At 39.7% G+C, this 23,184-nt stretch overlaps 1 protein-coding gene across 19 annotated transcripts in view; it reads right to left on the minus strand.

Moving 5' to 3' along the window:
• gphn (gephyrin) overlaps positions 1 to 23,184 on the minus strand; it is a 209,800-nt gene that overhangs the window by 76,150 nt on the left and 110,466 nt on the right. For 12 of the 19 annotated variants that reach the window (XM_018096104.2, XM_018096106.2, XM_018096108.2 and 9 more), the window contains exons 6-8: positions 17,329 to 17,395; positions 12,266 to 12,538; positions 4,238 to 4,567 (exon numbers count right to left, since the gene is read on the minus strand). In XM_018096104.2, the coding sequence (XP_017951593.2) occupies positions 4,238 to 4,567; positions 12,266 to 12,538; positions 17,329 to 17,395 (670 nt within the window). 19 annotated transcript variants of the gene reach the window in all.

Raw genomic sequence — 23,184 nt, forward strand, 5'->3', positions numbered from 1 at the left:
CCATTGCCGTGCTTAAGGCTGATGCCACACGAGGCGTTTTTACGCTGCGTTTTTTCTCAGCCTAAAAACGCAGCACAAGCCACACAGCCCCTGACTATAGCGTTTTTCAGCCTAGTACTGGTGACGTAGCAAATCCTGTTTCCATGGTGCTAATAGTGCGAAATAGTAAAAAACGCAGCGTATTTCCGCTAGGTCTGGCAGCTGCCTTTGTGTATACATAGGAATAGCTTGCTTTGCAAATACTGGCGTATTTCGGCCAACGCTTGAAAAATTCGTGCTAAGGCGTTTTCTAGAGTATTTCCGCATTGTGTGGTTTGCTTCGAGTCTTTTCAAGTTATTTCTATGGACGATGATATCGGGCGTTTTTCAGCCGCTGAAAGAATTAGAAAATACGCAGTGTAAAAACGCCAAGTGTGGCATCAGCCTAGTATTAAACGACCAATAATTTCACAAACTGTCTCTGAAGCTGGCCATACACATTGAGATTTTTATAAGATCTTTTCATTATCATACGACCAACCTAAGGAGAGAAAAATCTTAGTGTGTATGGCCAGCTTAAGCCTATGGGCTGGGAATGTTATTTTTACTAAATATTTCAGAAAGTCCTTTAACACTGGTTTATGCTCCTAGAGAGTTAGGACTTTTCATTCACTATCCAATAAATCCTTCAAGCACACTCTTGCATCAGGCAATTAGCTGCATGTACTCACTTGCACTCAGCCAATCAAATGAGCCTTTCAGTGACATCTTGGGAATGGTTTATTGCCTCTGCAGATGACTAAAACATTATTGCATAATATAATCAAAGGAAAACTATACCCCCGAACAAAGTAGGTCTCTATAAAATATATATTGCATAAACAAGCACATATGTAAAACCCTGCTTCATCTAAATAAACCATTAAGGGCCGCCTCCTGTTATCATTGGATTCACAGTGCACACAAACAAGCCAAGGCACACATACATGCTAGGCCCCATCAGCCAATGAATGGGCAGAGTTCTGCCTTTTCTCCCACACTACTTCCTGTTACAGTTAGAGCTGCATTATTTCTGGTCATGTGATCTCTGAGGGAGCACACAGCCCATCACTAAATGGCGGCTCAAGGGAAAGGATGTAAAAGGGCAATATTTACTGACATATATATATTCCATTGGTATAATTCTTTAATAGGTGGTATTAAAAGCCAATATGTCCATGACCTATTGGTGCCTTGTATTTTATTCACTATCTTAGTGGCTGTACATGTAAAAAGAAAACAAGATCCATGGTCCTTATACCAAGTGCATAAGTAGAGCCAATGCTGCACACATCAATGTTATTTACACATATATATAAATTAGCAAATCCGTACCAAATAATTTTGGACTTGCTGTTTAATTAGTTATAATGATGCCTTATTGGTATAAGTGACTAAAAAGTTCCATGACCATATAAAGGTACAGTACTGTTATCCAGAATACGCAGGACCTGGGGTTTTTCAGATAAGGGATCTCTCCATACTATAGATCAGCACACTTTAAGTCTACTACAAATTATGTAAACATTAATTAAACCCAATAGGACTGTTTTGACTCCAATGAGGATTTAATATATTGTAGTTACCATTAAGTACAAGACACTGTTTTACTATTATAAAGAAAAATTTAATTATTAATTATTTGCTTATAATGGAGTCTATGGGAGGTAGCCTTCCTGTCATTGGGAACATTCTGGATAACGGGTTTTTGGATAACAGATCCCAAACCTGTACAGGAGGAATGGGGGCTGCAGGCTATCTACTGCATATCGAGGGGAAAATAATCTGGGTGTATTGGGGTATAATCATACATTAATCCTTTTTGTGTGTCCCAGATCAGGCCCGGACTGAACTGTAGATTCTGGCACAAGCCAGAGGGGCTGCTGTAAGATGCCACTGACAGTCACTATTTATTGAGCCTGTGGGCCTGTTTGAAACTACCTACCCCAGATATCTGGGAATTAATATTTTATGTTGAGAGTTGGTCAGTACTTGCTTGCTTTATAACAAAACTTCTGGCACTTCTGTTTATATCAGAAATTGCTTTATATTCTGTGCCCATACCTAGAGATCAGTCTGACTGCTACATTTCATCAGCCAGCTAGTGGCATTTAGGGTGAAGCAGCTCAGTATTTTGCCTTCACACTACATCACCCCCACATGGATGGACCAGAGCTGCATTTAGGTCCAGAGCAATTTGTCCTCAGTTCCTTTGGAGTCCTGCCCTAAAGCTGCCGCTCTAACCTCAGGTGCGTATATGGTAAAAATACAGCCCTGGGACAGCCAGCAGGTTACCAATTAACCATGCAGTATGAGAAAGGGTACCTCTGCCAAGGCAAAAAATATGGTATCCCTCACACACATGAATAAAAAGATAAATTCAAGGACTGTCACGGGTATAACGACCACACAAAAACCCATAATATTTCACCACCCTTTAACTTTTTGTCATATTCAGTCGTAACAAATCTAACACTAGTCGCACTGTTTTTAAATAAAGTTGTATTCTTTGTCAACAGCAATTTTGTAAAGTTTCTGACACAATTCTTACTTACCTCAAACATGTCATATCTAAGAATACAAGCAGGAGACAGATTTATTCATTCCATATGCCACATCAGCACCAAAGCTGCTATCTCTGTCACGTCTATCCATCCCAACCACAAATACAATACAAAAACTGCTTTTTTATCAGTGGAGGTTTGTGCAAGCTTCTCCCTTTGTCTGCTCATCCTATGTTGATGCATTTTATACCTCTCCTATGTATGGGAGTGTCATCTCTAATTACACTATATATATAAATCCTCTACCCCACAGGCCATACTTGTTTGGAAACCACCAGTCTAGAGTAGTTATGTGGGATATGAGTTTCTTAAACAAAGACTGCAGTTAACAGGTCAGGCTGTGCCCCGTCCAAATATGATTGATTGGGGGGCTTATCCCACTGGAAGTACTACAACATCTAGATCAGTGATCACCAACCAGTGGCTCAGGGGCAAAAAGTTGCTCACCAACCCCTTGGATGTTGCTCCAAGTGGCCTCAATAAAGGTGCTAAATTTTGAATTTCTGGCTTGGAGGCAAGTTTTGGTTGCATAAAAACCAGGTGTGTACTGCCAAACAGAACCTGCTTTAGGCTGCCAGTCCACACAGAAGCTACCAAATAGCCAATAACGCTGCCTTTATTTGGCACACCTAGGTAAATTTTTCTTACATTTGAAAATAGCAAATGTAAAAAAAATGTTGGGGACCCCAATGTAGATGATTTTGGCAAGCCAGGGAATCACCAGCAAGAAAGGACTGAATGCTTTCTGCCTCCACCACATATTCTAGTATATTCATATGAACTAGTCTGTACCCTGAATGAGGCTGGCTAGACTTGGGTTAGTGTGTGCTGAGCAGTAGGAATGAGCAGCTTTATAAAAGACAAGCTGGTTATTAATGTGACGAGCCATAACATTAGAAAGGGAGAGGACAAAGTGTATTAATGAAAAAAGAAAGAAGAGAACAGAATGTATCGCCTGTAGATTGCTCTGTTAATGGGGATGCCATTTTTAATCAAGTTAATAGAATTTTTCTTGCTTACACATAAATATTCATATTAAAGGATATTCATACAATCCCTTAGCAATGCAAATGGATAATTAAGCCTTTAGCAATTAGAAAATAAACATTGGACAATGTGGCAGTAAGACATGGAAGGACAACCTGCTATCCTCCACCTGCAATAAGGAAACTGCAATAAGGATACTGTCATATAAGAGAACTGCCTATGACTAAGTGCCGTTGGGGTATGAAACGCGTAAGGCGGCGTATTTTGGGGTTCGTATGCTTTTAAAATGGATTTTCAAATAAACATGTGATTTTTCTTTCTGAAAATTCTTTTCGATTTTTTGTTAAGTTTGGGATAGATTTGGTAAATTATTTAATTTGCCCTTTAATCTGGGGGCTGTGTCCCAATTACAATGGCCCGTTTGACTGGCCATTTGGGATCCCTTTTTTGATAAAATGTGTACTGTCATATATAGCTCCAAAACTGGATGACAATAGTGGACAGGGAACACAGAATAGGCAACATGTACACAATCATTCACAAATAATTGATAGAACAACCCAGCAGTGCTTCAGCCATTGAGAAATGTAACTTCCGGAATGCAATGAGTTTGTTTTCTCAACAGTTGTACAGCTGCAGGTAGACATGACTGCACTAAAGGTTCTTACCGGTTCCAGAGCAGTCGATGTAGTGTGATGGGAACAACTGGTGGGAACTGCTTCCACAGAACTGGATGAAGCATGATGAGAACAGCTGGAGTGACTTGGCTCCAAAGAACTGGATGTAGTGTGATGGGAAGAGCTAATGAGAGTTGGTTTCACAGTACTGGATGAAAGGTGATGGGAAGAGCTGGAGACAGTTGGTTCTGGAGCAGAGGATGAAGTGTGGTGGTGGCAGCAGCTGATGAAACCTGGTTCCACTGCATTGGCTGTAGGGTGATGGCTGATGACACCTGGGATGGATGCCTGGCCTTTTGCCATGATTGCAGCAATGCTGGACTATGAACATGACCACAACAAATACAGCAAATGATAATTATGGAGATGGTACAATAAGGGAGATAGTTTCCAAACCAGAGGCAAGAGTTTGAGAATCCCAAAGCAGCAATGTTCCCATAATTTAATTGACTTATAATTATTACAATTTTGGAGTTCTTGGAGATCTCTCCCCTTGCTAGGGAGGATTACTTATAAAACTATAGGCAGAGATACATGGTTGGGCTCAACATTTAAGGTTTTCCTTCAGGTAGGTAGGATGGCTTAGAATTTTTAGGTTTGTACATTCATCATAACTAAAATCTTGTTTTTTTAATTGTTTTTAAAAAATTACAGATTTACCCCTGCAGATTATTTTTTTTTCTATTTATCAATTTCCATCATATTCTCTGAGCAGATCTTTCTTAACTAAAAAATTCAGCAGCTCAAAGCTAACGAGATCAATTCAAACCAATGGGCACAAAGGTACATGCACTCATACACAGTGTCGGACTGGCCCACCAGGAAACCAGGAAAACTCCCGGTGGGCCCAGGGATCAGTGGGCCCTCCTGCTCCTGACCATTTGGCCTTTTTCATGGTCATTCACTATATCTGTATGGGAACAAAGAGGCGAAATAGATGGAATAGATGCTAGCATATAAATAAAAGAGACTAGGAGAATAAAGAGGTTTGGTGAGGAAAAAAAGAATAATAGTTTGGAACATGGGCCTATGGTCTACGGTTTTCAGGTGGGCCCTGGGGTCCCAGTCCGACACTGCTCATACACAATCCTTTTGTGCATAGCTACCAGCTCAAACTGGGAAGCCATGACTGCTTTCCTAAATATGCACTCGCCTTACACAATAGCATGCCTGCAAAATGCATTTTATGTGACCAAATACATGACTATATCAGAAGGCTAATCATGAGTGTTATTCTTCTAAGGAATTGATTATGAGCTACGTACTGTATATGTGATCTATCACCTATTAGAAGCTATTTAAGCACCCACGAATCCAATCTGCTGAAAATGGAAATGTTTTATTGATGATGAGCTCTTACCATCCATATCAAGACTAAACAATGAGTGGGGAAAATGCTTGTACCAACAGCCATTCTGCCAACAGGCTCTGGTGTTAGAATAATCTCTGAATGTATTTGTGTATACACACAATCTGAATGTTTCAGGTACACTATACCTACAATTTGCTGGGCTATTGCTTAAATATTTTTTTTCAGTATTTGAGCTAAAACAAATGTCAGGAATAATCAGATGTGTACAGGCAGTTAATGTCTGGCTGTCTGGCAATCTCTACGTCTATCCATACACATAAAGAACATTTGCCTAAAGCGATGGCATATGCGGTTAGGATAGATCAGAACGTTTCTACTTCTGACATGAATTCCTTTTTTCCTGTAAGAAGGTAACATCCATATTTAAATAATTATGACTGCAGCTCAGACAAGAAACTGTCATTTAGAACAATAAGTGAATAAGGCTCATTTACCAACGCAAGAACAAACATAGGTCGCTATTTTGCCTGCACTTAAACGCTATAAACAAAGGTACATGTTCTCATACAGGCCTAGCGTGTCTCGGTTCAGCCGGCTCTCATGAACTGGCATAGGGAGCACGTGCCAACTCATGGAGTGTGGCAATAGGCTGGGGGAAGGGCTAATTAAGTAGTATGGGGCACTATTATTTCTGATGGTGGCCTAAAGCTAAATGTTGATTCAGACTGAGTCAACTGCTGAGTCTTCAAGTTTACATACACCTATGCTAAAGAAGTTCAGTCTCATCATGTTATTATACACTGCCTGTGTATCTACTTTAATTCTGTATGAGGTCTTTTCAGTGAAATAGCTTTTCATTTCCTATTGCTATTTAATTGCTTAATTCTAACTATAAACTTTAGGGTTGGCCTTCCACAAGCTTCTCACACTATGCTGCTAGAATGTTTGCCCATGACTTCTGACCAGTATCAGGTTGGTTTGTGGACCTCCTTGCTCTGACACATTTTCAGTGGAAATTAGGTCTGGGCTTTGTGATGGCCACTCCAATACTTCAATACTTTACTTTGCTAAGTCATTTTGTTATTGGGGGTATTCTTTGTATCATCACCACAGTGGAAGACACAGGAATATGTTTTAAGTTTTTGGTTGATACCTTGAGATATTGCTTCAGAATTTCTATACAAACCTCCTTGCTTGTGATGGCATTTATTTTTTGAAGTGCACCAGTCTCTTTTCCAGCAAAACACCCCACAGCATGATGGTGCCACCCATGCTTCCCACGTGAGATTGTGTTCTTTGGCTTAAAAGACTCACCCATATTCCTCCTTAAATAGCAAAGGTTATTATGGCCTAACAGCTCTATTTTGGTTTCATCTGACCAGAGAACCCTCCTCCAAAAGGCCGGGTTTTTATCCTGGTGATCTGCAAACTCTCTTTTTTTTATTTTTATTCCATGCTAAGAGTATGGGCTTCTTCCTTGCATGACGGCCTTTCAGGCCATGGTGATGAAGGACTCTCTTAATGGTGGATGTTAATACTTTGTGCCTAATGCTTCAATGTCCTTCACCAGTTCCTTAGCTGTTGTCCTGGGCTTCAGTTGAAGCTCTCAGATTATAGTTTGTTCATCCCCTGGGGTTAATTTGAGGTACCTTCAGCTTTTTAGAAATTGGTCCTAAGGAGGAAACAGACTTCGGGAGGCCCACTGTACGGTTTCTGAAGTTTCAGCTGAGATGCTTGAACTTTCTCATGATATCAAAGACAAACAGGAAGTGGCTCTCAGGCACATCCTTAAATACAGCCACAGATGCACTCCCATTTAACTAATAAATAAGACAACTGGATAATCAGAAGTTTCTTCAAGTCATTACATTGTATTATCAGTCAAATTGGTGTACGTATGTAGACTATTGACCCACAAGAAATCAGATGCAGGTGTGGGACCTGTTATCCAAAATGCTTGGGACCTGGGGTTTTACGGATAAGGGGTGTTTCCATTATTTGGATCACCATACTTTAAAGGGCATATAAAATGGTTGCTTGTCTATTAATAAGTAAAACTACTTGGAGTTTAAAACTCAAATATATCTAATTTTTTGAGTTTACGAGCTCGAAAAAACTAGAAAAATTAGAGTTTTAGAATATGGCTTTACATTCAAGTTTTCGTGTTTTTTGCACTTAATAAATACCAGACATTCGAGTTTTCGGAACATAATTCGAATTAAAGTTTTTTAAGTGGAAAAAAAAATCAAATTGAGAAAAAAAAAAATCAAACTCGACTGTTAATAAAAAATAAAAAATGTAGCATGAATTTAGCTAGAATATCTTTATATAGGTACAGGTACAGGGCCCATTATCCAGAATGCTCGGTATCTGGGGTTTTCCGGATAAGGGGTCTTTCCGTAATTCGGATCTCCTACCTTAAGTCTGCTAATAAAATGATTTAAACCCAATAGGATTGTTTTGGCTCCCAACTAATTATATCTTAGTTGGGATCAAGTACAGGTACTGTTTTATTATTACAGAGAAAAGGGAATCATTTAACCATTAAATAAACCCAATAGGGCTGTTCTGCCCCAATAAGGGGTAATTATATCTTAGTTGGGATCAAGTACAGGTACTGTTTTATTATTACAGAGAAAAGGGAATCATTTAACCATTAAATAAACCCAATAGGGCTGTTCTGCCCCCAATAAGGGGTAATTATATCTTAGTTGGGATCAAGTACAGGTACTGTTTTATTATTACAGAGAAAAGGGAATCATTTAACCATTAAATAAACCCAATAGGACTGTTCTGCCCCCAATAAGGGGTAATTATATCTTAGTTGGGATCAAGTACAGGTACTGTTTTATTATTACAGAGAGAGAAAAGGGAATCATTTAACCATTAAATAACCCAATAGGGCTGTTCTGCCCCCAATAAGGGGTAATTATATCTTAGTTGGGATCAAGTACAGGTACTGTTTTATTATTACAGAGAAAAGGGAATCATTTAACCATGAAATAAACCCAATAGGGCTGTTCTGCCCCCAATAAGGGGTAATTATATCTTAGTTGGGATCAAGTACAGGTACTGTTTTATTATTACAGAGAAAAGGGAATCATTTAACCATGAAATAAACCCAATAGGGCTGTTCTGCCCCCAATAAGGGGTAATTATATCTTAGTTGGGATCAAGTACAGGTACTGTTTTATTATTAAAGAGAAAAAGGAAACCTTTTTAAAAAGGTGAATTGTTTGATTAAAACGGAGCCTATGGCGGATGGCCCTTCCGCAATTCATAACTTTCTGTATAATGGGTTTCCGGATAAGGGGTCCGATACCTGTATATGCAAACTGTAGGACCCTGTATTTTCTAATTGCTTACCTAAAAAACCGGGCGACAGTAGGCACCCTAAATCCCCTTAGCCTGGAAAGTTGAATGTACCACCGTTGTGCTACAAGTTGAATATTCCTAATGTGTAAAATGAAATAACTAAGATTTGTTAACGAATGTTATATGTGCTTTGTACTTTTATGTATGTTTTTGTCAGCTCAAAAGGATGTGATTTTTGCACCTATGGGAAATCACCCTACCTGCAGACCTAGCACCCAATACTTGGATTCAAATAGCATTTTCATTATGCAAAGCAAATAAACGGTTCAGATTATATGAACCCTTAGGGATATATTGTTATATGTAGGAAGTTAAAATCCAGAAAAATGGAGCCACAAGGAAACAAAATGCCTCTGCTCTAGTCAAAAGGCTGCACAGTAGCAGATTAATGGAGACCAACGTGAGGGAACTCTACGCCAGTGTGACCTGCATATCCCCTCATTAGAGACATCTAGAACTGAAGTGGCATCTTCACAAAGGCAAATAAACCATAAACATGGATGAGAGTTATTGGGAGGCTTCTCAGTTGCCGGAATGAAAGTCATTTTAGCATTGTGTTTACGTGCCAGCTGCACAGCAGTGGCTCAGTGCCATCCTCAGCCTGCAGATGGCATCGTAGCAACACTTGTTGTTGGGGGTGTATAAAGTCAAAACTGATTTACAGTATTATGAGCAAAATCCCCTACAAAACATCTATTTTAAAGACTGAAGGCTCTCTGGCTAAAACAAAGAAGAAAATAAACTGGAACTCCATATGTATGAATGGTGTATGGCTGTACGTTACATTCCATATAAATGGCTGAATTTTAGTGTACTGTGCTGCAGATTCTATTTATCCTTAAAAATTGTTAAATATAGGTGCTAAACTGCATCAGAGCAGCTGGCCACAACAGCCAATGGAATCATTGCTTTCATTTTCTAACTGGTACAAGAGTGATCCAATCTAATCGCCAATTGGTTGCTATGTGAAACTGCACCTTTGTTTTGAAATGAGCCTTTTAGCATACAAAAAAGGGCAGAAAATTATTACGGGTGTTGGTGCTCTTTAATTCCATTTTGTGATGAGCAGAATGATGCAATGTACCAATATATATCAGAGCAAAATCCTTATTTTAGAACTTGTGGGTGCAGAAATAAAATAAAACCCCCGAGTGCAGATACCTGGCCCCAAATACTGGTTTTATAGAGACTGAGACCAGATCTGCCTGACTTGGATCCAACACCTGATGGCAGCACACAGTGCAACAACGCTACTCTGATACAGTCTATCCAGTAGGCCATTGTTGGGAGCTCATCTCCAGATTTTTTTATACAGATCCCAGTCACATGAAACATGTCAGGCAGAAAGCCTTCCACTTCCTAAAGATTATTCAGAGGCACTGATCATTCAGCTTATGCCCCTGATAAATGGTGGAATAAGGCAGAATTGCATCAGAACTGCTACCGTTATTAAGACATGCTATCATGCTTTTAATCTATTCTGGACAAGTGTTCTGGAGAACGGCCACCCTCCTGTTCTGGAGAGGCGTTCCCCCCTACTGTTCTGGAACCCTGCTGTTCTGTACAGGTGCCACCCTGCTGTTCTAAAGAAGTGGCACCCTGCTATTCTGGAGTAGTGTCACCATGTTTTTTTGGAGTAAAGTACTCCAAAACAGGTACTATCCTGTGGTTCTGGACAAGCGCTGCCCTTCTGTTCCAGACAGGTGCCACCCTGCTGTTATACACAGGTACTATCCTGTGGTTCTGGACAAGGGCTACCCTTCTGTTCCAGACCGGTGCCACCCTGCTGTTATACACAGGTACTATCCTGTGGTTCTGGACAAGGGCTACCCTTCTGTTCCAGACCGGTGCCACCCTGCTGTTATACACAGGTACTATCCTGTGGTTCTGGACAAGCGCTACCCTTCTGTTCCAGACCGGTGCCACCCTGCTGTTATACACAGGTACTATCCTGTGGTTCTGGACAAGCGCTACCCTTCTGTTCCAGACACGTGCCACCATGCTGTTATACACAGGTACTATCCTGTGGTTCTGGACAAGCGCTACCGTTCTGTTCCAGACAGGTGCCAACCTGCTGTTATATACAGGTACTATCCTGTGGTTCTGGACAAGCGCTACCGTTCTGTTCCAGACAGGTGCCACCCTGCTGTTCTGTTTGCTTGTCATATATATTTTTTATATTTTGTTTTGCTTCATTTATTATGGAAACAGACTCCATCCCAGGCAACTGTGCATATTAACAAAAAATGTTCTGAAGTAAGATGATAAAAAAAAAATATCAAAGGCTTTCATGTCACAGAGGTTCGATGGTAGGAATGGTGTCAGTCTCACCGTCACAGGGATATTACTGAGCACTCTCTATTACATACAGCCATATATGCCAGTGTGGAAGAATAATTAGAAACAGCCCAATTACTCTCCTTTATCCTTACAACCATTTATCAAATCTGTGTATTCATTTGCATCTTGTTGACCTATATAGCAGTAGTCTGGATAGTTATTAAAAGTGAGCTGCTAACGGGAGTTTTCTCTGGCACATTCTGCAGAAACACAAATGGCACAACCCATTCAGATCATATCTTTTCCAAACTGTAACCGGCGTGGTTTATGATACATACCTCAAAAGGTGGGCAAACCTTGTGCAAGTTATCTTAAAGTGGGATCTAATCCCAAACAGAAAATGAATGTGTGAATGAGTTCACAATTATGTACTAAGGGGGGCAAAAGCACATAAGTCGGCACAATACACAAAGTACTTGCACTCTGCCATCTGCATTTTGTGCAGGACTAATAAGCTGTAACTTGGTACTGAGCTGACAAGTGCCTCAGTTAGGCAGGAATTACAGGGTACCTAGTACATCTGAATGATGTACCAACAGGTGGTGTGCCATGGATGCCCACGTGCCATATTTCACCATCTCTCTGACGCAGTTGTGGCCAATTCGTTAAGATTAGCACAACTGCGCTCACACTTTGACGCTTATCAGATGCAAATCTAGCTTGTGTCATTTCCACCAGCATTTGGCGTGCAAGTGAGCTGTCTCCTGGCACGGCTAAAGATATGGTTCCCATTCCTGGAACTTGGTTTCAAGATGAGTATATTAAAGGGCCAAAATACCCTAAATCAGTGGTCTTTACACTTTTTGGGTTCCGCCCATTATTAAACATCAAAATTTAGTCAAAAGGACCAAAGGTTTTGTGTCCTTTTATATTATTTTTTGGTAAGGACTGTAAAAACACCAAGAATAGGGACATTGCTGCTTTCGGGAACAGAGCGAGAAAGAAAAGAGATTAAAGGGTAACTCTGAATGAGAAATATTCCCACCACTGACCTTGGCTGCGATCGTGGCTGCGGTGATGTGCGAAGATGAACTGTCTTCAGTTGATGCAACCCCACTGTCTTTCTTTTCTTCCTCCTCTTCTTCACACTGGACTCCCTTGTCCTCTGTCTGTTTATGAGGGCTCGTCGTTGGAGGAGGAGAAAGGGGAGGTGGCGGTGAGGGCAAGTCTTCCAACTCATCGTGTACTTCTTTTACTTTTACAATAGCGTCCCTCAAAAGGTCTATGGCATGAGGTAGGGCTGGCAGTATAAATTGAAAGCATTCCTGGTACCATCGAAAAACAAAGAAGGCACATTTGTCATTGACTCTCCTTGGATGGAAACATGTATGCAAATAGTGAGTGAGTCCTTAAAAGGACAGTAACACAAAAAAGTTGTTAAGTAGTTAAAGGATAAGTACAATTTAAAAAAAAATGAAGATTAAATTGATCAATGCCATCTGCTGGTTAGTTCATGTAACTGTACAATTAGAGATATGCCTACAAAAGGAACATGGAGAAAGGTTCTGATGTTGCTCTGCTCAGGAAAACGATGGTAAAGGGCATCTGAGGCTTCTGATCTCTTTCCTGAGTACAGCAACATCAGAACACTTCTCTGTTTTCCTTCTGTAGGTATATCTGACTGTACAGTTACAGGAACTGACCAGGACTGTTACAAAATTCATTACATTGCCAGTTAATAAAAAAACTTTACTCGAAAACTGAAAAAAAATAATGTTAATTGAATAAGAGAAAAGCACCATGAGCAATTTTACATTCAGTTTTTTTACTTATACTTTAAAGAGCACACCATGACATTTGTGAACTTACCATTCCTTCTATGCCCCCCACAAACCCAAGGCAATATAGCAAATACATGACATAAAATGTTAATCTATTGACTCCTGTATTATATCAAAGTGTGAGTCAAGGCCCTTCATAGAGGGTCAATACATAAAAACTGAAGAATTTGACAAAAACCCAACCACTTTTACTACTTTTATGGTCCTTCATAAATAAACACCCGTGTTAAAAAACATTCTATGCCTATCACTAAACAAACTGATAGTAAAAAAAAAAAAAAAAAAGAATATAATACACACAACTAATTTGTTTACTACCACCCCGCCACTATCTTCTTCCACTTCATATACTTTTATAGAACATTCCTCCTTTCTTCTCTGGGAACACAGCCACTGTGGACTTCTAGAGGTCACTGCCAATTTATAGCCACAGCCAGGAACTGTGTTCTTAGCTAATAAGTGTGGGTACAGGGCAGCTCAGGGTACTTCCCACTGCCCACTGCTTTTTTTTTTTTTTTTAAATAATCTTTCTTTATTGATTTTTCATTCAAAGTGGGGGGTACATAAGAGAAAAAGGGGGGGCATTTCAGATACAGTAACAAACTCTTTCTTGTCTTACAGGGTATATAACAAGTCATTTCTTTATCCTGCTTATACAATCAGTATTGTTTAGTTATTATAGTTAGTTACATCTCTCGTTTTCGATGACCTTCTTGTAGTATTGTAGGTTAGAATGTTAGCCATCAAAGCTCTTAAGTACAAAAAGGAATTTATTGTTTCTGAGGGATCCCAATCAGGCACTAAAAATCACTACAGAAAGCATAAGAAGTACCCTTGCTTGTATTATCTTTGGGAATTATGCTCTTCTAGGGCCCATTATGCTTGGAAATGATGTCCTACCAAGGCCTATTATTGTATTCTGCACTATTAAGGCCCTACCAAGCAGGAGAAGCAAAGGGGGTATTTAGTTGGCATACCCCTTCACAATCTGTTCTTACAACAGGCTTATCCATGATAATGTATTACCCCAGTGAATCTATACAGGTTATATGTACTGCCATAATATGGGATATGATTAGCACAACAGGCCCACATTTGACCCACAGCACCCAATAAGAAGTTAGCATTTAAAGAGGTGCATTGTACTTGCTATTTGCTGATTGATTGCTAAAAGGGATCAGAACTGCCTGGCCCTTATTTCTGCATAGTCGCCCTAACAATTGCTATGCACTCTGGCAAACACCTATGGGTCATATAATAAAAAAGCTTTATAACAGCACTGCAACCCATTTACTTAGATGTGTAAATGCTATAAAGTCTACCTAACAAGCTGTCCAGGCACCTCTCTTTCAGTCTGTTAAACCAATGGGATTGGGCATATAGCAGGCTCCTTTCTGTCACTTTGTGAAACGACTTGGCTTGGGCCTCTGGGCGACTTGGATCAAAATAAACCCTCATGAGTGTTTTGACTCCAATAAGGATTAATTATATCTTAGTTGGGATCAAGGTACTGTTTAATTATTACAGAGAAAAAGGAAATATGTTTTAAATGTTAGTACTACTAGATTAAAATGGAGTCTATGGGAGATTCCTGTAATTCAAGAATGATTTTAGGGCTTTATGGGCTCTGCGGTTTTAATTCCTCTGGAGATGGAGATCTAGTGGGCACTACAGATGCCCCAGTCTGACTGCAGAGAAACAAGTAGTAAGAACACTTCCCCTAATGTGCACAAAACGCGTCAGATCTCTAGCCTGTATACAGGTTTTTAATAATCTGTCAAAACTTTGCCTTTTTTTTTTTTAATACACTTCCATTAATTTCCCAAATACCAGAAAGATGAAGAAATGTGACCAATGAATAAACACTGCTGTCCCCAAATGAAAACAGAAGCATGGACTGAAGTGTCCCAATTTTCTAATTAGAAATTTAGGAAGAAAACATGGGGGAATCTGAGGACACACCAAGAAATCCATTTTTCTTGCGCAGTTGACTGTAGTTTATACATGGGGTGTGCTGCATTGCATTAAGGAAGGCTAACTAATAATTCACTAACAAAGGAGAGCTCGGTACCCGCCCAGCTGAACGCGGCCATATATCTCGCACAGCTCACTTCTTCCTGCCTACAGTGCAATTATTTCTACCTATATTGTTTGAAAGGTAATGTTTCTCCTCAGGCCGTGCAATGTACATGAGAAATTAATTAAGAAAAGTTAATTGTGACGCATAACATCACAGGCAGAAGTTTTGCAGGGAAAGGAGATGGCAGAAGGGGATGCCTGTTTAAGGGATAAGAAAGTGCTTTGAAAGGCCATAATTAGCGGAACTCTTACTACAGGCAAAATTAGACATTTCATATTACTGAGGAATGATTTATTGGCTATCAAGTCTTCATTTATATTTCCGCCTACGGGAATCAAAGAAGTCATTAATGTCATCGTTCTCATAGCAAATGTGTAAGCTGGGGGAAAAAAATAGCCACAGAATCCAAGAATTATGAATGAACTATTATACGTGGAGTTGTTTTACAATCTCTCTTATACTGTGTGTCATAAATGGGGATAGACAGCACCAGACTTATGTTAAAAAAAAAAAAAAAAAAAATCTTAATTTAAAGGTTGCCCTTTATTTGCAGGCCTTTCTATTGGACTGCCAAAAACCCAAAGGGGCAAATCATTAATGTAGAGGGTGGAATGTGCAAAGCTACTTAAGCACAGTGTTCCTTTTGGTTGTTAAACTCAAATTTGGCCTATAGCTGACTGGTATACATATTTCAGCATTACTTTCAAAGAAAAATATGTGACAAGAACAACTGGATTTCAATACTTGGGCAGCTGCTGCCATGCATGGGTACAAGGGGTCTACAAGATTGGAAGTAAGACTGGTTTCCCAAAACAAAGTGCATAGTGCAGACTAGGTAAACAGGTGTTAGTAGAAGGTACAAGCCCAGTGTGACCAAAAACTTTATCAGTTCCCTTGGGCCTACCACTGCCTTGCACTCGCCTGGTAAGGGCCTTCCTCCTAGCATGATGGGAAATACTGGTGCAAACCAACAGTACCCACAGTCCCTCACTTTCCTATATATTCCCTCTAAAAGAACATGCTACACTCTTCCAACAAGTCAAATCTCCATGTGAGACATTTGCGAACCTATAAGGTCATTAGGGATGGGAGGTTTATACTGAACAGACATAGCTGGGTTGGAAACTACTTTCATAAATACAATCACATTTAGAGTAAGAGAGAGGGGTGAATAGAGGCCCACACGACCTGACTGATAATTTGTTTGGATGCTCCTTCTTGTCACCTTCAGCTAGACCTCCAATCAGCACTGTTTTTTTTTAAACTGTGAAACTGTACATTGGTCACTTTACATTAAGGTTCTTTCCTTTATTCTGGCATTTCCCCCCCAGGAACCCACCCCCAGGGACTGGAACCCGCTGAAGTTTAATTAAATTATTTTATGCACAAAATTACAAAGGCCCTCTTGCATTAGTGAACTTTATGGACCAGGCCCGGACTAGCAATCTGTGGATTCTGGCAAATGCCAGAGGGGCTGCTGTAAGATGCCATAGACAATCACAATTTAATGGGCTATATGGGCCTCTGTGTACTTGACATGCCAGGGCCTATTTTGAATCTCAGTCCGTGCCTGCTGACAATTCCCAGCATTCTCTATTGGGGAAAAAGTTATCAGGGATTCTGGGTGCTATAACTGAAAACAGCTGGGGAGCCACGCACCTCATGTACCTTATCTGTATTCACATAATATAAATAAGTGGGTCATGTAAATGAATTGATCATATGTTTACTTGCTAGAGATTATCACTAAAGGGAAGCTGACTTGTTTCTACTTATTACGTCAAACGGCTCAATACAAAACAAATAACCAGAGAAAAATTCTATTTTCCTGCATCAGCAGCAGCATTGTTATGCTGTTATTGTATTAGAGCAGTGATCCCCAAACAGTGGCTCGTGAGGAACATGTTGCTCCCCAACCCCTTGGATGTTGCTCCCAGTGATCTTAAAGCAGGTGCTTATTTTTGAATTTCTGATTGCATAAAACCCAGTATAATGCCAAACAGAGCCTTCTATAGGCTGCCCGTCCACATAGGGGCTTCCAAATAGCCAATCTTAGCTCTTATTTGGCACCCCAGGAACTTTTTTCAATCTTGTGTTGCTCCCCAAAACTTGTTCTTTTGAAAGTGCCTCACAGGTACAAAAGGTTGGGGATCCCTGTAATAGAACAAGTGCCAATGGCATTACAGAGGCTTACCTGTGACCCTTTCTTGCTACCTGGTAAGTTGATGATTAGTGTCTTTCCTCTGATTCCACATACTGGCCTAGAGAAAAAAATTTAAAAAAATAGTTAACATAGAATATATTTCAACAGAAACCATGATTTTGCTGTTATTATTGATTTTACTGCTGTATTTATCTGTATTTATTATTATACTTTGTATTTATCTATTATCTTATTAACACCCTGTTTGTATTAATGTATTCTACTGTACAGCGCTGCGAACATAAGTAGCGCTTTATAAATAAAGATATACATACATACATACATTTTGATATTGTGCAAAGAACAGCATTTTTAAGATCCATTGATAACAGTGTTTGTACAAAAGTCTTTGGGTTGAGGCCACAAGTATCAAGCATGGAACCCTCTAGAGAAGTGATTAACTCTCCTGTGGTGACCAGATTAAGTCAGAAAGCCAGCCTTATGGCCCAGAAATTGGTTTAGCATTAGTAATGCACTGCGTTTTAATAGATTTAGGGTGATGCCATATTGATTATACCATATTTAAAAAGCTCTTAAGGACAATTGCAGCTCATATAAAAATTCACAATAACATTTGCGCATTAAATTTGTAAACACGTGGAGGACAAATATATTTACTGTCCCAATAATTCTGCACTGAGCCCCAATGACTCGGCAGGCCGGGTGGTCTGAGGGCAAATCCCACACCTGCCGGGACCAGCAAAGGACCAATGCCTGCTGTCCTGAACCCAGCCGACCCACAGATTTCATCCTGCCTGCTTATCACTATTTCCTATACATAATACACAATCAATAATGAGGTGTTATAGTGCATATTTAGCATTATCATTATCATCCATTTATTTATATAGAGCTAGGGTTGCCACCTGGTCAGTATTTGACCACTAAATCACCAGCTAGGGCCGGAATATTACATATTTACAGACAGTGTACTTGCCAATACATTTGTTATGGCCTATAAATCCCTCCCTTTGCTGATACTCTCCTCTGCCAATCACCTTTATACTTATCGGCTTACCTCTGCTCCACCTTTAATCCACCCATTTCCCTGCTCATTGGCCCCATCCACCTTTCCCAGCCCAGCTTGCCCATTCCTCTGCCCCTTACACCGTAGCCACACCCCCAAATGACCCGTTCAGCCTCTCAACTCAAATGCCAATATTAATACTAAATGAAATTTATGATAAGCAAAGTAGGAGCCCTAAATTCTGTTCTACCAGAAAGCTCCCACGTCCATTTATAATGCCAAAGAAGAAATTTCTTGTATAGATAAATAGCTCAACCTTTCTAATTTTATATAATTGCTAAAGGTTTCACATCCCAGGACAATAATGGCATATGCCACTTAATCGTAGTTTTTTCACTCTTGAAATGTAACACTAGTATAATGTATGTACATGTACATGTATGATTCCACCTCCTTGAACTATGATTCTATGCTTTATTGCAGAAATTACAACCTAGGGACCTGGGGACAATACAAGAAACTCTAAAGGAGATCTATGGCCCAAACTAGCCTAAGGGCTCTAAAGAATTGTACGTACAACATCAATATTTCAATATATTTTCTATCCAATAAGCTTATATCATATAATCATCCCACTATAACAAAGGGCTGCACGGTGCTTTATGGCTCTAGTAAGTCCATGTGTCTATTAGGGATGTATTATATGTCAAATTTAATATATATGGTACTCTGTCAAATGACTCGTGGTAACATGTGGTTGAGAATAGTGCTATTTCTTGCTTTAAGCTGTATTTGCATTGTAAGACCACAATGGTCAAGATAAAAGCATATAATGCATTGTGTAGGGCAATGTTGTTCAGCTTTTTCCAAGAAAGATTATGTTAAAATGGCCATGGCATAGAAAAAAAAAGTCTATAGAGCCCACAAGCAGGCTAAAGGCCATTAAAATCCCTTGGAGGGCCACGTCAAGCCCACTGGTTTCCAGCTGAACAGCCCTGGTGGCGGGATCCATTAAAGGAGAAGGAAAGGTAAAAACTAAGTAAGCTTTATTAGAAGTCTATGTAAATACAGCCATAAGCAGTCACAGAAATGCTGCAGAGTCCTCTATCAAAAGAAGCACAGGATTTATTGTCTCCTTTTTTTGTAAACATGTTCTTGGGTATCTGACTTCCTCTCTCAGAAAAATTCTTCTGAGCGTCTCCAGCGTCTGCGCAGTTCCCCCCTTCTCCTGCTCCCCTCTCCCATAAGAATTCCTAAAACTCACTCCCCCAACCCTTAGGAATGCGTGATCTGAGCTGTAACTGCTAGAGCTGTAGCAGGAAGCTACATAAAATGGTGGCTGCTGTCTTAAACAAACAGGGAAAGCTTCTAGGGCTCTTTACTCAGGTATTGTAATGCTTTCTGCAGAATAAATATAGTGGTCTAGCTTGTACTAATGTGGCTAATCCTAAAGGAGAAGGAAAGTCATTTTGTGAATACCAGTCTGGACCTGGTTCAACTCATATCCTCTGTGGGGTGATCAGGTGAACAAGATGGAGATGTTTGTTCTGTAGAACCCTTGAAATACTCTCCTCCATTACTGTCAACCTTAAGCTGGCCATACACAATAAGATTTTTAAAAGATCTTTTCGTTATCGTAGGACCAAGCTTATCCTGAAACAAGTGTTTTGACTTACAATTTGTCCATCATCGAAAACGACCATTTTGTCTAGTTGAAGCTAGGAGAACTAACTGCTTGGTCCTGCAAACAACTGGATAATGGATAAATGTAATTGTTAACAACAAAAATTTCAAACCTGCCCAATCGATATTCTGACTAACGCCAGATGAAATATCGCTAGATGTACAATTGTTCGTTGGCCACTAGCCTTATGATAATTTGACGGATTTGTCAAATTGCATTGAAACTGGTCATTAGGGAGAGAAAATCTTAATGTGTATGGCCAGCTTTAGCCCATAACCGCTGCCAGCCTGTGCCTAGAGGCAAGTACTAAGGGCTTCATAATAAAAGCTGATGGGAAAATGGAAAATCACAAACCATCTGAAAGTTTATTTAAGGGGGAACATAGTAAATACAAGCTTGGATATGTACTCTGTAGCTAACTATAAATCAACACAAAGAAATACAATCCAAGCAATTTAATGAAAGCTGAAGTGTTCCCCTTTTAATAATCACAGCCTATTTTGTTAGGAAAATTATCCATTAAAATCTCCACTTTATTTCCCTCCTTTGGAAGCCAATAACAGTTTGTGGAAGTAAAAGCTTTAGTGCAAGAAAGAGAAGATCTTTGAAGAAAGATTAAACCCTCTGCTCTGGGATTATTTAGGCACAGTCAGATTTTTATAAAAAGAATGAACTTACTTTGCAGTCTGGTAATAACGTGCCACACAAGAAAGGAGAAAATGCCAAGGCAAGCAGCTAATCTGCTGTACCCATCAGCACAGCGTCGGCATGAAAGAAACCTCTAAAGGGCAAATCTACCTTGTTTAGAACAAGGGCTTTATGTATTTCCTGGAGACATTATACTACAGGTGGTGGACAAATAATGGAAAATAATTCAAAGGCCCCATATTAACTGCACTGAATTGTTGGGTTTTGTTGGAACATCGTGTTTTCTGATTTGTCAGCTTGCACTGTTAGAGCCAGAATCTACAGTTTGTATTGTACCCGATCATTGCACTGTGTTTGTATAGAGGACAATGGCAGACTATTGGTGGCAACCTAGGTGCAGTCTCTGTTGGTTTGCTGTATCATGAGGGACCATGTCTGAAGCTACAAAAGGATGAAAAGACACCTGCTAGGAAGATTTTTTTGGATGAAAAAGCTCAATAAAGAGAGAGCGGCTAACATTGTAAATGCCCGGATCAAAACAATAAAATCATACAAAAAGAACTGGCCATCTGATGACCATCAATCATGTCATAATGTCACATGAATCATTCTTTACACTTTCCCCATCTGACAGGGTTTATATTGGAAAAGCAGTGTCTGGTATCAACAATTTCCCTACATGGTAGAAATGGTGTCTCCATGGCAATATTTTAGGTGGCTGAGTGCTTTAAAATGAATAAACCTCGTTTTCAGATTAGGGTGCAAATTCAGTTTTAATACGATAATGAGGGACCTATGTGGTCAAGACACACTTGTACTAAGGAATACAAAGATGAAGTTCATTGGCACCCACAGCCAAGAAAATTGTCATTGCTAAATATAATCAAACAAGTTGAACAAGGGCACAAAGAGGCTTACCTTCCCCTTTATCATTGCATGAACTGGATAATGCCCTGCTATGAGAACAGAACAGCTTGTCCTTTATTAATTCCATGTGGAACATAGGCTGTATTCAAAATGACACCAGTGTCAGACTGGGCCACCCAGGGCCTGGCCAAGAACCTGGCAACCATGGGCACTCTCCTTATATGTAGATGGAGGCTAAGCTATATGTTATACAGTTTAAGGTTTACGCTGGCAAACGATAAGGCTAGTGGGGGCTTACTAGAGTCTGAGTCTACAGGCAGATGCTTTGGTATTAAAAAATGCACACAAAATAACATTTAAAAAAAAAATTCTTGAAACCTTTTTCTGCAACCACTGTGTATCATTTGAAAATACAGAAAATGTATTCAAAAAGTTGCAATGCATTAAAGAATGAGTAAACCTTTTTTTTTTATTAATAAAATTACTCTAAACAGCTTCCCAGAATTGCCTACCTTTGTCCCTCTGTTCTTTCTGAGCTGGTTACAAGCTGATCAATTCCTTGCTCAGAGTGAAGCTCCGCCCCCACTTCCTGTTCAGGTGTCTCAACAAGAAAAAAATCCCTGCTCATGCACAGACTGGCTCCTGCTGCCTCCAGGCATGCGCAGAAGGCTCTCCACTTCGACTACAGGACAAAGATAGGCAATTCTGGGAAGCTGTTTAGAGTAACTTTATTAATAGAAAAAAAAGGTTTACTTATTCTTTAAAGCAGCAGCCAGCAATAGCTGACACAGCTAAATGCCCCACTGATTTTACTTGACTCTCAACAATGAAACATTTGTAAAGTGCTTTTCTCCCGTGGGACCCAAATCGCAGAGTTTATTACCCAGTGGACCCTTTAATGTGCTAGTGTGAGCTAGACATCAACTGAAAGGAATATCTAGCTTGGAAGGGGAAGGGGGGAATAAAGATATTATAGGTCCTAGTGCAACTGGGATATAAAAATATCCCCATAGACTGTGAACATTACCGTAAGTGCCTCAGTAGTATAAAATATTAACATTGTTTTTAGGTCATTTAACCCAAGGCCTATATTACTATTTCTGGTCTGTCTTCAAAGCAGATATTCCAAGGTCCATCATGAAGGCTGACCATCATATTCAAAAGGCTACCCTGATAGCAGGCCATAAATATTAGCAGTTCCTTTGCAAAAATCTATGCTCAATCCCATCGACAGACCACAAATGTTTGCAGTCAAGTAGAAATTCCTACATCTAACCTAATGTCGGGCCATAAATACTAGCACAAAAAAGGGGAATATTGCTATTTCGCTTAACGATCTAAGATCCATCCCGATGGTGGAAAATATTGTCAACTAATATTAAGTTTTGTTCTTATGGTTGAATATTATCAGTGATATCAGACAATCCACAATTAACCACAATGGTGGAGAACATTCCCATTTCCATGCCATTATGCAATGTTGGAGAAGCTTCAGATAGGGTATTTCACCTATCCTTTATCAACTATCAGTTTGGCCGGTTTTATTTTTAAGTTTTTATTTTTGCGGTTTCATTTAAAACGGTACAACAATAAAAAACATAAGAAAAGCTGTGCACTTTGGGAGAGATGCTTCATACTTCTGGTTGACAGGGAATGTTTCGGAATATGTCACCCTATTTAT

This window comes from Xenopus tropicalis, chromosome 8 (genome assembly GCF_000004195.4).
Source record: "Xenopus tropicalis strain Nigerian chromosome 8, UCB_Xtro_10.0, whole genome shotgun sequence".
NCBI lineage: Eukaryota > Metazoa > Chordata > Amphibia > Anura > Pipidae > Xenopus > Xenopus tropicalis.